This window comes from Chiloscyllium plagiosum, unplaced genomic scaffold (assembly GCF_037043375.1).
Source record: "Chiloscyllium plagiosum isolate Xiang-an unplaced genomic scaffold, Cpla_swu_hap1 HiC_scaffold_4, whole genome shotgun sequence".
In the NCBI taxonomy this organism is placed as follows: domain Eukaryota; kingdom Metazoa; phylum Chordata; class Chondrichthyes; order Orectolobiformes; family Hemiscylliidae; genus Chiloscyllium; species Chiloscyllium plagiosum.
Window position 1 is genome coordinate 8,062,429 of NW_028270142.1, and position 18,381 is coordinate 8,080,809.

Genomic DNA, 18,381 nt, shown 5'->3' on the forward strand with positions numbered 1-18,381 from the left:
TGCTCCATTGTGTAATTTATATAGATGACCTGGTGATTTTTAGTCACACAGGAAGGTACATATGCAACATTTATCAGAATTGTTTGATCGACTTTGGGAGGCAGGCTTGGTGATAAACCTGGCTAAAAGTGAATTTGCCAAAGCTTCCTGGGCCATGTTATTGGACATGGACAAATGACCTTATGGAATGCAAAATCAAAAGTAATTAGTGAGTTTCCCATACCATCGACAGACAGAGCAGTACTACGATTCCTGGGATTGAGTGGATTTTATCAAAACTTTCTACCAAATTTTAGCAGTGTGGCACTGAATTACTAAAGAAAGGCAAGAAACATTAGTGGACAGTGGACTGTTGGAAGGTATTTGACAGCTTGAAAGCTGTATTAACCACTGCCCAAGTATTAGCCACACGAATTACACAAAGCCATTCAAGGTGGCTATCGATGTGAGTGATGTGTGTGTTGGTGCTGTACTCTTATAAGATGATGAGAAAATAGAAAGATAGATCAGGTATTTCTCCAGGAAATTGAACATTCATCAGCAGAAATATTTGACAGTTGAGAAGGAGACTTTGAGCTTGGTGTTGGCGTTACAGCCATTCACTTTGAAAATTGTGCACGAAAACATGATTGCTGATGCATTGTCGAGACTTAAATGAGCAATGGAGACGTTCAGTGGCAGGAGTAAAACAGACTGAAACAGAGTAGCAGTGCATGTTTGCATGATTATTGTCAAGGTAATGTATATGGCTGTTGACGTTTACTAACAATTTAAGATTATGGTTTTAAAATGAAGCCTTCTTTGGATATTGATGGGTTTTTTTTAAGGGTGGGAGGTGTGATGATGCTGCTGCTTTAACAAGATTATGTTATCCTTCGGTTTTTTTTTCAAAAGATCTTAAAGACACAAGTTCTGAAATGTCTGGGGTTGATCTATTTGAAGCTTTTAAGTGGCCAGTTCTCCCAGCTGAGCTTTTCTCTGGTTTAGGTTTGGTTTGGTTTTAGAAAGCAGTCCATTGTGAAGCTACTGGACCATTAGAAGCAAGTCCATGCTGATCCTCCCTCTCTCTGACTTCTGTCTTCTAAGACCCTGTGTTGAATTTTTCCTTATTTTTGCAAAGGGGTGTTTAAGGGGATTGTCACAAGTGTTTGGAACAGCATCATTAAATTGGAATAATCTGTTGGGTTTTTCGGATAGGTTAAGTTATTGTTTGTGTTTCACTTGATAATCTTGCAAATAAATTCTGTTTTGTTTAAAACTAAGTGGTTGGACCAGCTGTGTCACTCCTGGAATATTCACGATACACCTGCTTCAAACAGCTAGCAAAGTTAGGATCTGAGCTACTTCCTTATGTTTTGAGGGGGTTCTGGCTTGGTCCATAACAAGTCTCAGCCAGTGTGGGAATTGAACCTACTCTGTTGGCGTCACTCTGCATTGCAAGCCAATTCAGCTAACTGACTGTCAAACTTCTTGTATTGGTTATCAATCTGTTGCATTTCATTTGACATTTAGATGGCAATGTACTTAGAATGAAAGTGTAAGGCATTCACTACCACTGTAAATAATTTACCACTTCCTGATATTTTTAATATCTTGATTAGAAAATAACATTGTCCATTGCCTCTGCAGTCTTAGTCCTAATCTGAGAAGGAGAAATAGCAGGAATGCAAAGGAGGGTGAGACAATGGGGTTTAGGGAATAGAGCAGGAGTAACAGCAGAGACAGAAAGGAAGAGGAGGAGAGTGGGCTAAAATGGCAGACAGATTAGCAAGGAAAATGTGGCAAAACAAACATCAGTGGATGCCAGCCATGACATGTGGTTTCTTCAGAGCAGTCAAGACCACCTACTAGCCAAGCATATATTCCAACTGAGACCTTAGAATGAAGCAGTACTTATTAAGTTGTGAGATAGTCTTGAACAAGACGTCATAGACATAGGGTGAGAAGAGCTAGGTTCATAACTGTGATGAGGAGAAACTACTTCTCTGAGGATTGTGAATCTGTGGAACTCACTGCCCCAGAGTGCAGTGGACACAGAATCAATCAACATATTCAAGAGAGAAATAGATAGGTTTCTGATGAAATGCAGGATAAAGGACTGTGGGGAGCATGTAGGAAAGTGGAGTTGAGACCAGGGTAAGATCAGCCGTGATCATGTTAAATAGTGGAATGATCTCGAAGGGCTAAATTGCTTGCTCCCACTCCTAGTTCCTATGTTCCAAGAATGCAGAGACAGTCAGCTTCATTGACAGGGGCATTTTGATGGTTTCCTCAACTGAGACTTAGTCCTTGACATGAGTACCCTTGATCTCATGTCAAAACATTACTTGCAGCCATTTCAGTGCAACCTAGGCCAACATGAGGTTGCAAAATCCATCCAATAGGAGGGAGGCACATTTGGTTGATATACATGACCTCATCTGCCAGGAGATCTGAGATGGTGTAATTATGACCATCTTTAAAAATGAAGATTAACCTGATTTACAGTAATGGGGAAGATCAGTGCAAGAATCCTCTTCAATCACCTTCTTGCAATGGCTGAAGAGCTTCCCGAGTCAGAGAGTAGCGTGAATAAATACTGTGGTCTTTACAGCAGGACAAGTCCAAGATAAGTGAGAAAGCAGTAACAATCTCGATATATCCTTCCATTGCCTCCGGTATATCTTTGTCGAGATCAGAGTGGTGCTGGAAAAGCGCAGCCGGTCAGGCAGCATCCGAGGAGCAAAAAAAATCGACGTTTCTGGCAAAAGCCCAAAACGTTGATTTTCCTGCTCCTTGAATGCTGCCTGACCGGCTGTGCTTTTCCAGCACCACTCTAATCTAGACTCTGATTTCCAGCATCTGCAGTCCTCACTTTTGCCTCAGGTATATCTTTGACCTAGAGTCAAGATTAGAGTAGTGCTGGAAAAGGACAGCAGGTCCGGCGGCATCCGAGGAGCAGGAAAATTGATGTTTCCTGATGAAGGGCTTTGGCTTGAAATGTCAATTTTTCCTGCTCCTCCGATGCTGCCTGACCTGCTGTGCTTTTCCAGCACTACCCTAATCTTGACTCTAATCTCCAACATCTGCAGTATCCACTTTCGCCTTTATCTTTGACCTACACAACCTGAAGGGATGATAGAGCATTCTCCTTAAATTTGGCTTCTGCAGAAAGTCAACACTGTTCTCCACCGTACGAGCTGTGATTCTTGCCAATGGATACACCCCAGACGCACAAACCTCCTGATTGTGTGAGCTGGGTTCAAGTAAAGCTGAGAAACCCTTCACTCTCTTCCTTGCTGAGCCACTATCTCCATCGCCAAGGAGCCAATAAACATTACGAGTGAGAAACCTTTGATTCCTCCGGACCAGAAACAAGATGGCTTGTTAACAAGCTGCACTCTAGAGATGATGCTTATACTGTGCATCCTCAGAGGCTTAACTCCAAACCATTCTAGGTGCATTCAGAAAGTATTGTGAGAGAATGGCAAATATCTGGAAGACAAAGGTCCTCTACCAGCCTGCTCCCTTTGTGCACTTTTGCTCCCTATCTATCAAGATCCACGGTGAGCCACTGTACAATGTGGATCTGTTATCACATCTCGGAGCCTCCTGTTAGTGAGGGAAGACACCAGCAATGAAACTCAGCATCCCTTCCAGTATGCTAGTGCAGCCTTCAGTCATTTGAGGAAAAGTGTTTGACGGCACCAATCTTTTGGTCTGCAGGGCAGCAATGTCACTTGGTCTCCTCTGTTTTGGATGTATGGACAATGTACATTCTAACAGAAATGTCACCACCGATACCTCTACCTCTGCCTCTACTACATTCTGCAAATTCACTGCAGGATACATGCTCCAATATCAGTGTCCTCTCTCACGACATCAACTCCAGCATCGAGGCATTAGTACCTGTCAATTAGCAGCATTGTATGGGTTACATCATTCACCTACCCAACCCAAGACTCCCCAAACAGACTACCTACTCTGACTTCCATCGAGTGGTTATCAGGGGAATAGATGAAGCGCTTCAAGATGTCTTCAAAACCTCCCTGAGAAAATGTAGCATTTTCATTGACTGGTAAAAATCTCTTGCCCAAGACCACTCAAACAGGCAAAATCTAAGAAAATGCCAATCATTTTGAGCCATTCTGGGTAGAGGCCAAGTGTAAACAATGGAAGTAGTTTGTGAAAACCTGAGCACCCCACCCACTCATTCATCAACGCCACCAACCTCTGCTCCAGTGTTGGAATATTAGTCACCTTAGGATCCAAACATTGCATGTGGACGGAAGTAAGCCTTGATCCTGAGAGACTACCTAAGACTGATCTTAAAACAACCTGCTGATTGTTCTGAATAGATATATTACTAATACTATACCATGAATTCTACTCTGATTCAGAAATTGATCTCTGCAAAATACAAGTGTGCTCCAACTTTCTTAGGTGACTTTTTGTCAGCCAAGGAGTTAGACAAGAAAATGTTCAATAAATTCTAATTTCTCTTTAAATATGGATTTCCCATACTCTTTGTTTAACAAGAAGTAAATTACAAGTTGAAGCAAAAGCAGAAATAGCTGGAAAGACTCAGCATGTCTGGCAGCATCTGTGGAGAGAAAGCAGAGTTAATGTTTCGGGTCTAGTGACACTCCTGAATCTCTCCACAGATGCTGCTGGACCTGCTGAATTTTCCAAGCAAGTTCTGATTCTGATTGTTTCTAATTTCTAGCATCTGTATTTCTTTTGTTTTTTTTTAGCAAACAGAATTAGACTGATAAATGTTCATGTGAAACATTAATGGTACAAAGATGCTGCTGCTTTTTAATGGAAAAGTTAGAAGTGATGTTAAAACTTGATTATATTGTGAATCGATTGCTTGGTTGCTACCTCAATCAGTCTGATTGCTAATTAAGTTTTTGAAGATGATCTGTACAATGGGAGTTCAGGCAGCTTATTTAAAGCTTACAACTCCACCTATTAATGGAAATGGTCACTGAGCCTGCCACAAAACTGACTTGAGCATTAACGCTCCTCCTTGCACCACAGGTCTGGAGAGGAATGTTAAAGGCAGAGTATATTCATTTTGTGCAAGGGAAATTATTATTACAGATTTTGCTATTTGCTGTGGAAGTTCTTAACATTATGGAGGATACTTGAGATTCTTTTTGGTTCAGTTTTCAGAAATAAAACTGAATGTTTTAGAACCTATGATAAATGAATCAAAGAATTGAAGGTTTGATAACTATGAGGATTTGATGCAGCAAAATTGAAATGATCAATGAATTAGCAATTCGAAAATCTAAGTGACAACATCCTTAAGTGTGATTTCCAACACCCCTCCCCCCACCACCACCTCCAGAAAATAGAGATTTCTGTAAACTACAAACATACAATTTTGGAGCTTTCATTTAGTTTTTAAATGTATTCCAGATTGAAGAGAAGCGACGCAAGGCCGAGGAAGAACGTGAAAGATCTAAACTTGAAGAGCAACAAGAAGAGAAACGCCTAGCTGAACAGAGGGCACGAATTGCTAAAGAGCTTGAAGAAGAACAAGAAAAGAAACGGCGTAAAGAAGAAGAGGTATTCTGCTTTCAAATTGGAGATATGATTGGACATTTCTTTGTTTCATAAGCTTCTACTCAAGCAACTATGTCAGTTTTAGCTCACTTTCAGGCATACACTTAAGGAAGGCTATACTTGCATTTGGATTTGGTATAATGCTCATTCACCAGAATGATATTTGGGCTAAAGGAGTTAATTATGAGGAGATGCTATGTGGAGTAGAACTTGTCTTTTATTACTATAAAAGATTCAGGACTCATCTAATTAGGGAGTTTAGGGCAATTAAAGAAGTTGATAGAGAGAAGTGATTTCTGCTGCTGATGTCCCAAGTATGGATGCATAACCTTACAAGTAGAGCTAATTTCTGATGAATTATGTCAGGTAATAGTCTCTCCTCTTAAATAGCTGAAGAGGCAAAGTTATTTGTAACGTTTATAACAAAAAGTAAAATGATTTTTGAATCATTAATGATTATAGAACCAAGATGGGCTGGAGAAGTGAAAATGCGTACCAGCGATAACCAAGTAGGGTGATGGAACTTGCTCAGTGGTCTACTCCAGTCCTTAACCTGACAACTTAATTATAAAACCTAATTTTACTGGTTCTTGTGAATCTAGCAGATTGCTATCAAAGGTGCTGGAACATATGTTGGATGTCTACAGAGTAGGCAAAATCATGGTATCAGTTAGCATGTGGATGTTATTTAACATGGTGGGTGTTATTTTGAGGCTCAAAACTGCAGCAAATCCCCTTTACTTTGGTATTTCATGTGATTAGACCTGATGAAGGCAAATAGAAAATCTCTGACAACATATTAGAAATGCTGTAGTCATGAATTATAAAGCAACTATATTTGCACTTGCTGAAAACAAAAATACAAATTTGATAATCCTTTTTAATACACCAACCCCCCCCCCCACGCAAACAACTGATGAAAATGGAAACCGTTTGAAACGGGGTTGGGAGGTTACTTCTGGGATACTGTTACTTAAGTTCCCTGTAAGAGCGGCCCATGTTTGAAAGACACAAAATGGCCAACAATGGTTAAATAGAATGAGGCAGCCTGTCCCACCAAAGTGGCTGACAAGTGATAAATAGAACACACAGCCTGTACTAGACTTTAAGTGGAACAAAATGGTTCCTTTTGAACAGAGTTTCTCCAAGGCCAATGGAGGGGCCTTGCGAGCAACCATCTAAGACGGTTTGATAAGAGGAAGCCTAAACACACACAAGTGATCTGATTCTAAACCAGTCAGATTGACTTCTTAAGCTGTGAAGACAACTGCTTTGTTTTATAGTAAATAGTTGTTTCTTTGAAGTTACTTGCAATATTAAGAAATAGTTTCTAGTTAAAGCTTCTTCAGATAATCATAAAAGTAGTTTTTAACATAAAGGTTAGATACACATATAACCAAAGTATAATACAAGTGTTAGAAAAAAAACACTTAAATATAGATATGAAAGTTAATTAGTCATAAGAAATGCCTTCTCTTATGCCTTGAACAAAATAGATTGTTCACAGCCCATTAATTACAAAGTGTTAACAGCAAAAGTAGCTAAATAACTTCACACTTTATAACTAACTTTACAACAGAAATTATTAATCTTATAGTAGTTATTTAAAACCAACTGTTTTTTATGTATAATTGGATAATTGGAAAATATAAGAGGAATACCTGAATTTGATCGAGATAAAACATTGAATACAATGAATAATAGAATTCAAGCAGTCTTTAGAGATAAGGATGCCTGGGACAGATCTAAAGGAGTATAACCAATATCTTTAGAATGCGAATTGATAGGATGCCTAGCAAGATCCCAAAGCCTGGAGATTATAATTTTTGTGAGACCATGGGAACCTGGGGCTGTCCATGGGAATTGAAGTGAGTGTGGTGCTGGAAAAATGCAGCCGGTCAGGCAGCATCTGAGGAGCAGAAGAGTCTCATTTCGAGCATAAGCTCTTTTTCAGGAATTTCCAGCACCACACGTTTTGACTCTGATCTCCAGCATCTGCAGTCCTCACTTTCTCGAGGATGTCCATCATTGATTAGGTATTTCACATGATTGGGTATATGGAATAAGAAGGGAGGACATAGTGACTACATTGTATTTGACTATTGTAACACAAAATATATAAAAATGCTGTATTTTACAATAAAAATCAGAGGATGTCATTGATCTCTCAATCTGATCCAAAGATTATGGGGAAAACTTACTTTCATACATTGAGGCCAGATTATGGGAAGATCCTTTGGCCCTCTCACTGCATCAACCGGTGTTTGCTTGATTAAGATTCTTCCACTTGCCTGAATCTGTCTGCCTCCTCTTTGTCCCCTGTCAGGGGTATGCTTCTACACCTCCCAAAAATTATTTTTCATGAAAATCCAGCATCTCGTCATAGATTTGAACATCTTTTTGTCAGGTCACAGACTATAAGATACAAGAAGCAAATTAGACCATTTGACTCATCAGGTCTACTCTGCCATTTGATCATGGCTGTTATGTTCCCCAAACCTTTTTTATTCATTTACGGGGGATGACAGCATTGCTGGCTATTAATTTCCCACCCCTAATGGCCCAAAGGCACCCCTAACGATCTAATTTGACTCCTGACCAACAGACAGGCACAGGCAGCAAAATCAGAGATAAAAAGCTGGAAATGTAAATTACGTTTGTATACTTTGTGTAGGAAGTGAAATATACACTGAGTCATATGAATATGGTTAGGTTAAACATTTAAAAGCAAAACACAATATCAATACATGTTTAAAAATCTGCACGTGAATTGACTTCTGAGGAAAGAGACCTTATATTTGTTAGATTTGTTTTTCAGGGTTGGAGAGTTGCTCAATACTTATGAAATATTATGCATTTTTAAAAATTCAGTTATTACTGACTGAGCTGGGCAGCATCTGAGGCCGTTCTTAAGATAGAACATAGAACAATATAGTGCAGAACAGGCCCTTCGGCCCTCGATGTTGCGCCGACCTGTGAACTATTCTCAGCTCGTCTACCTACACTATCACTTCATCATCCATGTGCTTGTCCAAGGATTGTTTGAATCTCCCTAATGTGGCTGAGTTAACTACATTGGCAGGTAGGGCATTCCATGCCCTTACCACTCCTGAGTAAACAACCTGCCTCTAACATCTGTCTTAAATCTATCACCCCTCAATCTGTAGTTATGCCACCTCGTACAAGCTAACACCATCAGCCTAGGAAAAAGACTTTCACTGTCTACCCTATCTAACCTAGTATGTCTCTATCAAATCCCCTCTTAGCCTTCTTCTCTCCAGTGAGAACAGACCCAAGTGTGTCTGCTCTTCATCATAAGACCTTCCCTCCAGACCAGGTGATATCCTGGTAAATCTCCTCTGCACTTTTCTCAATGCTTCCACATCCTTCCCAAAATATGGTGACCATAAATGTACGCACCATTCCAAGTGTGGGGCTGCACTAGCGTTTTGTATAGTTGCAGCATGATATTGTAGGTCTGGAACTCAATCCCTCTACCAATGAAACCTAACACACCGTATGCCTTTTTAACAGCACTATCAACCTGGGTGGCAACTTTCAGGGATCTATGTATGAAGACTCCAAGATCCCTCTGCACATCCACACTACCAAGAATCTTTCCATTGACCCAGTACTCTGCCTTCCTGTTATTCTTCCCAAAGTGCACCACCTCACATTTAGCTGCATTGAACTCCATTTGCCATCTCTCGGCCCAATTCTGCAGTTTATCCAAGTTTCTCAGGTCTTTGGGAGTAATTATAAGAGACTATTATTCTGGGTGTAGTTATATCCCTGGGGTGGGAGAGTCCAGAACTAGAGCCCATAGGTTTAGGGTGAGAGGGGAAAGATATAAAAGAAACCTAAGGGGCAACTTTTTCACGCAGAGGGTGGTGCGTGTATGGAATGAGCTGCCAGAGGAAGTGGTGAAGGCTAGTACAATTGCAACATTTTTTTAGATTAGATTAGATTAGATTATTTAGTGTGGAAACAGGCCTTTCGGCCCAACAAGTCTTAAAAGGCATCTGGATGGGTATATGAATAGGAAGGGTTTGGAGGGATATGGGCCAGGTTCTGGCAGGTGGGACAAGATTGGGTTGCGATATCTGGTCGACATGGATGAATTGGACCGAAGGGTCTTTTCCGTGCTGTACATCTCTATGACTCTATGACTATGTCAGTAATTCCCATGTAGATTCCATTAGAAAAGTGTACAAGTGTTGTGTCTGTGAAGGACCAAGATATCACACTCGTCAGCATCTTCTGATTTCTGCATTTTGCTGTGCATATACTACCATCAGAAAATGTTAGTTTTACGCAGTAATAATAGCAAGTACAGAAAGCCTTGCTGTTATTAGTTGCTTTGGAATGACTAGCAGTTAAGGTGGTTGAAATAGACTAGGTAAGCATGAAGTGCACTCTTACTTCATAAAATCATTGAAGAATGGCATAATCGTAGTAGCCAAAAGTTATTAACTAATGAATCAGTTTTGTCATCTTGGACATGTTGCTGAAACAAAAGCTACTTATGAAGTTTAATGAAGTTATTCTCAAAGTCAGTGGGACCTGCTTATGAGAAAAATGTAAAATTTGAGAGCTGAAAAATAATTGGTGTAAGAAGCCTATGCAACAGTATACAAGCAACTTTTAAATGTAAGTTTAAATTTAATATTTTCCATGCATCTCCAGCAAAGAATTAAAAATGAAGAAATTGCACGGTTGGCTGAAGAACGTCGTAAAATAGCAGAAAAAAAACGAAAGGAGGAAGAAGATAAACAGGAGATGATGTTTCAACATCTACTCAAGAGTGAACAATCTTCAAGGATAGATGAGAAGGTACACTAAATCACCCTGCCTTAGATTTTTAAAAATGTCTTCCAAGGGCATGTTGAAAGTGACCTCTGCCTTTTAATGGGAGAAAATTGGTCGTATATGTTTGTTTACAAACATTTATTCATAATTTCCAACCTTCATGTCAATATCATGGTAGCTTTAGCATTGAAAAACTGGGAGAGTGATTTTATATAGAACAGGCCCATTTTCAAGAGCCTTCTATCGAGGCCATATTGCATTGATCCAAAATATCTTTCCATACTGCATCTAAGAAATATAATTCCAGTATTGTTTCTCAACTAGTAGGGGAATATGTTTGGGCAAGTCATAACAATCTTGAAGATAATTTTAATTGTATTTCCTGAGATTTCTAACATCGAGCCATACACGTTGTCTAAAACAAAATAATGAAGAAAATATATTTGCAGTCCTTTTTCAGATATAGCAAGTTCAATTCTTGAACTTCACGTAGGTTTTTGCACAATTCCCTACCATGTCAGTGATTTTCTTCCAAGTGTTGACGAAATATGGCAAATCTTTGTAGAAGGAAATGGTCCAAATCACAGAAGCAATGGACCTAGAGGTCGTAAATGCAGAGTATACGTCCTCGTGTTTATATCCACGTTCTCATGCATGCTCATTGAAGTTTGTGCAAGATCTATGATAATTCACCTGGTTAGCATGCAAATAATTCACCACAACTAGGTGTCAAAGGAATATGTGAACACGTTGTCCAACTAACTAAATTCCATTACAAATTCATCTCCACTGTTTTGTAGTTTGTAATATACATCAATGTTTATGCCATTTCCTATTTCTTAATTCTACCCAGATGGTTTCCCCACCAATTATATTACCAGAATATTAGATCTCCTTTTCACTGGCAAACAAGTATGAAGCTCCGAATGAGCTCTTAATACACTGTCACAGTAAAGATCATCACATTATTTTAGCTCATATTTTTGAAATTTGGGCTGCTTCTCAGGCTTAACATGGACTCCTAAAATTGCAAATATTATTCAGGGAAGTGCAAATTTACATAAGGTCAAATAAGAGGTGTCCTTTATCCATGCCTAATGCAGGCATTTGGCTGGAACTTCTTGCTGCAACAATGTTTGCCCTGAGCTGCCTGGTAAAATGTTCCATCTAAACTGAGTGTGCTTGTTGGGAAGTTACTGCAAAGGCACTTCAGTAGAGCAGCCGAGCGGAGAGCAACTTGGAAAGGTAAGTGATATAAAAACTTATCATGTGGACTTGGGGCCTTCACTTTGGGAGAGCAGCCGAGCGGAGAGCAACTTGGGAGGGTGGGTGATTCTGTTTCTGAATCTGAGTCGAAAACTGAAAGGTGATATCATAGAAGGGCTGTGATTTGATTGGCTAATAAGGGGTCTGCTAAATTTGAATCTGTACTAAATTGAATTTTGTTAATTTGGTTGCAACTTGCATAAGCAGAGATACAAAAACGGTTCAAAATTTTTAAAAAATTCAATCTAATTAAATAAAATAAGGATGGAGAGTCAGGTGATGTGCTGTTGCTACATGAGGTGGGAGCTCATTATGGACCCCATTGTGGTTCCCAGTGACCATGTCTGTAGTAAATGTTGGTTGCTGGAAGAACTTTGGCTCAGAGTCTGAGCTTCAAAGATTGCGACAATCAAGAAGAGGGAGAGTTACCTGGATGCTGTGTTTCATGAGACAATCACACCCACTAACTAACTCTAATTTGGCCAGTGGTCAGGAACAGCAGGAGGTGGCTGTGAGTGAAGCAGGTGGAGGGATCCAGGAGGTAGAGTTGCATGAGCCTCAGCCCTTATCCTTGTTCAAGAGTATTGCTCCCTCTGTGGAAGCGAATGGGGACTGGAGGGAGGATGAACGAATTGACCACAGCATTGTGGTGCAGGGAACCATTTAAATGGGGGGAGAGAAGAGAAATATTAATATAGTTAGTAATTGGGTTAGTATAGTTTGATGAAGATGATCCTTTAACAAGGTTATGCTGTCCTTGGCTTTTTTTTTCAGAGAAGTCATAAACGAAACAGACTCCAAAAAGTCTGGAGGTGAAGGGTTTTAAGGCCAGTTTGATAATAGCTGACACATACTGCTTCACACAGAAGGCTTTCAAGTTTAAAAAAAAAACACTTGTACAATGAAAGGGAAGTGACCAGTTATCCCAGCTCAGTTTTACTCTAGTTGGGTTTTTTTTTAAAAGTAGTGTTGGGGAAAAGCAGGTACTGGAACCAAAGAAGCAGGTCCAAGCTGATACTCTTTCTCCGACTTCTATCCTGTAAGAACCTGGGTTTGGTTTTACCTTTTGTGCGAAGGGGTGTTTATGGAGATTGTTGCAAGTATTTGGAACAGCATCATTAAGTTGGGATGATCTGTTGGGTCTTTGGATAGGTTAAGTTATTCAGTGTTCTGTTTTCTGTTGTTAGTGTTTCATTCAGTAATCTTGTAAAGAAAATCTGTTTTGTTTGAAACTAAGTGGTTTGATGAGCTGATTCTCTCCTGGAATACCACTTTGCACCTGCTTAAAACAACTAACAAAGTTAGGGCTACCTTCTTGAAATGTTTTGAAGTGTCTGGTCTAGTCCATAACAATAATTAGAGGCATAGACACTGTTCTTTGCGACCAGAGTCGAGAGTCCTGAAGGTTGTGTTACCTGCCTGATGCTTGTGTTAAGGATATCTCATCTGGGTTGCAGAGGAACTTGGAGTGGGAGGGGAAAGATACAGTGGTCGGGGTCCATTTCAGTACCATGAATTACTTCTTGAGCCGCAAGCTAATTGGCACATGGTCAGTAAGACTATGAAGGTAAATGTGTGGCTTTAAGATTGTTTTGGGAGAAATAGATTTGAATTCATTGGACATTGGCACCAGTACTGGGGAAGAAATAATCTATTCTTTGGTCGGGAGTGGAGGATTAGAAAACCCAAATTAAAATGAGAAGGTAAGAGTGCAGACCTCAGAAGAGGTTATTAAAATCTCCAGCACAGACCCAAATACGACACAGTATCTGGAAAGGGTTAGCAATCAAACTTCAAGTATACTGGACAAATGAGTGACAATGAGAAGAGGGACTGTTGATATAGGACTAAAGTTGTTATATCTGAATGCACGCAGCATAAGGAATATGGTAAATTAACCTGTGGCAGATATGATGTGGTGGACATCACAGAAACATGGCTGCAAGGGGATCAGGAGCTTCGAAATACTGCTAGATTTCGAAGCTCCTTGGATGCTGCCTGAACTGCTGTGCTCTTCCAGCACCACTAATCCAGAATCTGATTTCCAGCATCTGCAGTCATTGTTTTTACCTGCAAGGGGATCAGGATTGGGAGTTGAATACTGAAGGATGTACATCCTATTGAAAAGATAGACAGGTGGGCCGAGGGGGTGTGGCTGCCCTATTAGTAATAAATTAAATTAAATGAGTAGTAAGAAACAAAGTAGGGTCAGATGGGTATAGAATCTGTGTGGGTAGAATTGAGGAACTGTAAAGGTTTAAAAAAAAACATGGTTAGAGTCATGTATAGGTCTCCAAACAGTAGTCAGGAGTTGGGGTGCAAGATACACCAGGAGATAGAAAAGTTGTGTGGGAAAGGCAAAATACAGGGATCATGAGGGATTTCAATATGCAGGTAGACTGCGAAAATCTGTTTGGTATTGGTTCACAAGAAAAGAATTTGTGGAATGTCTGTGAGAGAGCTTTTTGGAACAGCTTGTTTTGGGGCCCATGAGGGAACAGGCAATTCTGGATTTAGTGCTGTGCAATGAAGCAGACTTGATAAGGGAGCTTAAAGTGAAGGAACCCTTAGGAAGCAGAGTTCATAACATGATTGAATTTACTCTGCAATTCGAGAGAGAGAAGTTAGAATCAGAGGTAATGGTATTTCAGCTGAACAAAGGCAACTACAGAGGCATGAGGGCAGAGCTGGATAGATTTGACTAGGAGAGGAGCCTAGCAGAAAAGGAAGTGGAACAGCAAAGGCAGGAGTTCATGGGAATAATTCAGGAGACACTGCAGAGATTCATCCTGAGGAAAAAGAGCCACGGTACAGGGAGGATGAGACAACCATGGCTAATCAGGGAAGTCAGGGGTAGCATAAAAGCAAAAGGGAAAGCAAATAAAAGAATGAAGAACAGTGGTAAACCAGAGGATTGAGAAGCTCACAAAGACCAACAGAGGGCAACAAAAAAGGAAATAAGGAGGGAGAAGATGAAGGGTCCATGGTGTTAGAGGCAAAGTGCTAGCGTGGATAGATGCTTGGCTGTCTGGCAGAAAGTGGGGATAAAAGGGTCCTTCTCAATATGGCAGCCCGTGACAAGTGGTGTTCCGCAAGGCTCAGTGTTAGGACCACAACTTTTCACTTTATACATTGGTGACTTAGATGAAGGAACTAAGGACATTCTGGTTAAGTTTGTGGATAATACAATGATAGGTAGAGGGTCAGGTAGCTTTGAGGAGGTGGGAGGCTGCAGAGGAATTTGGACAGATTAGGAGAATGGGCAAAGAAATGGCAAATGGAGTACAATGTGGGAAAGTGTGAGATCATTCACCTTGGTGGGAAGAATAGAGGCATTGACTATTTTCAAAACGGGGGAAAAAATTCAGAAGTCTGAAGTGCAAAGAGACTCGGGAGTTCTAGTCCAGGATTCTCTCAAGGTAAATTTGCAGGTTGAGTCAGTTGGGAAGGCAAATGCAATGATGGCATTTGTTTTGAGAGGACTTTAATATGAAAGCAGGGATGTCCTTCTGAGGCTCTATAATGTTCTGGTCAGGCCACATTTGGAGTAATGTGCGCAGTTTTGGGCCCCATATCTCAGGGAGGATGTACTGGCCCTGGAGCATGTTCAGACGAGATTCGTGAAAATTGTCCCAACAATGAACAATTAATATATATGGAACATTTGAGGAGTCTGGGTCTATACTCGATGGAGTTTAGAAGATGTAGGGAGGGATCTAATTGAAACATACAGAATACTGAATGGCCTGGACAGAGTAGATGTTGGGAAGATTGGTAGGAGAGAGCAGGACCTGAGTGCACAGCCTTAGAGTAAAGGGAAGACGTTTTTAGAATTTGGACAAGGAGAAACTTCAGCCAGAGAGTGGTGAATCTATGGAATTCACTGCCACAGAGGCTGTGGAGGTCAGGTCATTGAGTATATTTAAAACTGAGATAAATGGGGTTCTTGATTATAAAGAGGATCAAGGCTTATGGGGAGAAAGCAGGAGAATAGGGTTGAGAAACTTATCAGGAGAAAGTGAGGACTGCACTTGCTGGAGATCAGAGCTGAAAATGTGTTGCTGGAAAAGCGCAGCAGGTCAGGTAGCATCCAAGGAGCAGGAGAATCGACGTTTCGGGCATGAGCCCTTCTTCAGGAATGAGGAAAGTGTGCCAAGTGGGCTAAGATAAAAGGTAGGGGGAAGGGGCGTTGGAAATGTGATAGGTGGAAGGAGGTTAAGGTGAGGGTGATAGGCCGGGGTGGGGGTGGAGAGGTCAGGAAGAAGATTGCAGGTTAGGAAGGTGATGCTGAGTTCGAGGGTTGGGACTGAGACAAGGTGGGGGGAGGGGAAATGAGGAAACTGGAGAAATCTGCGTTCATCCCTTGTGGTTGGAGGGTTCCTAGGCGGAAGAGGAGGCGCTCTTCCTCCAGCCGTCGTGTTGCTATGGTCTGGTGATGGTGGAGTCCAAGGTCCTGCATGTCCTTGGTGGAGTGGGAGGGGGAATTGAAGTGTTGAGCCACGGGGTAGTTGGGTTGGTTGGTCCGGGTGTCCCAGAGGTTTTCTCTGAAACGTTCAGCAAGTAGGCAGCCTGTCTCCCCAATATAGAGGAGGTCACACCAGGCGCAGCGGATGCAGTAAATGATGTGCGTGGAGGTGCAGGTGAATTTGTGGCGGATATGGAAGGATCCCTTGGGGCCTTGGAGGGATGTAAGGGAGGAGGTGTGGGCACAAGTTTTGCATTTCTTGCGGTTGCAGGGGAAGGTGCTGGGAGTGGAGGTTGGGTTGGTGGGGGGTGTGGACCTGACGAGGGAGTCACCTGAGGTAGTGGTCTTTTCAGAACACTGATAGGGGAGGGGAGGGAAATATATCCCCGGTGGTGGGGTCTGTTTGGAGATGGTGGAAATGACGACGGATGATACGATGTATATGGAGGTTGGTGGGGTGGTAGGTGAGGACCAGTGGGGTTCTGTCCTGGTGGCGATTGGAGGGGCAGGGCTCAAAGGCGGAGGAGCGGGAAGTGGAGGAGATGCGGTGTGAACCGTGACTCCCTCGTCAGGTTCACACCCCCCACCAACCCAACCTCCACTCCCAGCACCTTCCCTTGCAACCGCAAGAAATGCAAAACCTGTGCCCACACCTCCCCCCTTACTTCCCTCCAAGGCCCCAAGGGATCCTTCCATATCCGCCACAAATTCACCTGCATCTCCACGCACATCATTTATTGCATCCGCTGCACCCGATGTGGCCTCCTCTATGTTGGGGAGATAGACCGCCTACTTGCGGAACATTTCAGAGAAAACCTCTGGGACACCCGGACCAACCAACCCAACCACCCCATGGCTCAACACTTCAACTCCCCCTCCCACTCCACCAAGGACATGCAGGTCCTTGGACTCCTCCATAGCCAGACCATAGCAACACGACGGCTGGAGGAAGAACGCCTCCTCTTCCGCCTAGGAACCCTCCAATCACAAGGGATGAACTCAGATTTCTCCAGTTTCCTTATTTCCCCTCCCCCCACCTTGTCTCAGTCCCAACCCTCGAACTCAGCACCACCTTCCTAACCTGCAATCTTCTTCCTGACCTCTCCACCCCTACGCCCACTCCGGCCTATCACCCTCACCTTAACCTCCTTCCACCTATCGCATTTCCAACGCCCCTCCCCCAAGTCCCTCCTTCCTACCTTTTATCTTAGCCCGCTTGGCACACTTTCCTCATTCCTGAAGAAGGGCTCATGCCCGAAACGTCAAATCTCCTGCTCCTTGGATGCTGCCTGACCTGCTGCGCTTTTCCAGCAACACATTTTCAGTTGAGAAACTTTTCAGCCATGATTGAATGGCAGAGCAGACTTGATGGGCTGAATTGGCTAGTTTCTACTCCTATGTTTTGTGGTCTCATTCCCTTTGAAACAGTGCACAAGTAATTTAGAAGGTACCACTCTCTTAAGTATATAGGCTGTGTATAATGTGTAAACTTGGAGGCACTGTTGGCCTGGTCCCCTTGTTGCTCATCTTGACACAGTTACAATTTCATACTGGTTGCTAACTACCTATTATAATCATACCCAACCCCAATTCTTTGTCACTACTCCCCTACCTCCAGTCACTCCACCCTTGGGATCCCCCTTCTTGGATAACCCAAAATTTTCACTTTTACCAACTTGCTCCCGATTCCTTCCCCAAAGTTTACATTGCAATTTCCCATTGAAGTCTAGATGCTGGCAATTTATTTGCGTTTTTTTATTATCGGAGATTAAGTGGTTAATTTGGCCAACTTATTTTTGGGTTAATTGATAATCATGGTGAGTGAAACATGCATCAAACAAAACTAGAGGTTTAGCACACACGAGTGGATTTGGTACAATTTTCCAGCAGTGGTATATGTAGCCTGCATTGCCTAATTTTATACAGTGTAAAATGCAGTGTTGGGAGAGAAATTAGTGTGTAAATATGCCTCAAGAGAATTATTAGTAAAACCTTCCGAGGCCTGGGAATAAAGTAGTATATTGGTGAAGTCTTTCAAGTATCCCAGAAAGTCTTCCAATATGTTCAAGAACGTGTTCAAAGTCCCGCTAGCAAATAAACATGGAGTGATGAGTAGCCTTTTAATTTGTGGGTAAAATCCACATCACTAACCTTTTTAACATTCAAAACATCTGTATATTGGGAAAGGTGTTTGAGACAACATGAGCCACTAAGATGCTCTACAGTCTCTTTAATGAGTGCTGGCAGATATTTTAAGAAATTCTTAGCCCCTTAAGTCTCCATGTAGC

The 18,381-nt window shown here is 41.7% G+C and overlaps 1 protein-coding gene across 5 annotated transcripts in view; it reads left to right on the forward strand.

Annotated features, from left to right (window-relative positions):
• The window catches only part of cspp1a (centrosome and spindle pole associated protein 1a), a 175,520-nt gene that overhangs the window by 128,061 nt on the left and 29,078 nt on the right, over positions 1-18,381 (forward strand). For all 5 annotated transcript variants that reach the window (XM_087985950.1, XM_043689245.2, XM_043689243.2 and 2 more), the window contains 2 exons: positions 5,407-5,556; positions 10,240-10,386. In XM_087985950.1, the coding sequence (XP_087842076.1) occupies positions 5,407-5,556; positions 10,240-10,386 (297 nt within the window). The remainder of the gene's footprint in view (positions 1-5,406; positions 5,557-10,239; positions 10,387-18,381) is intronic.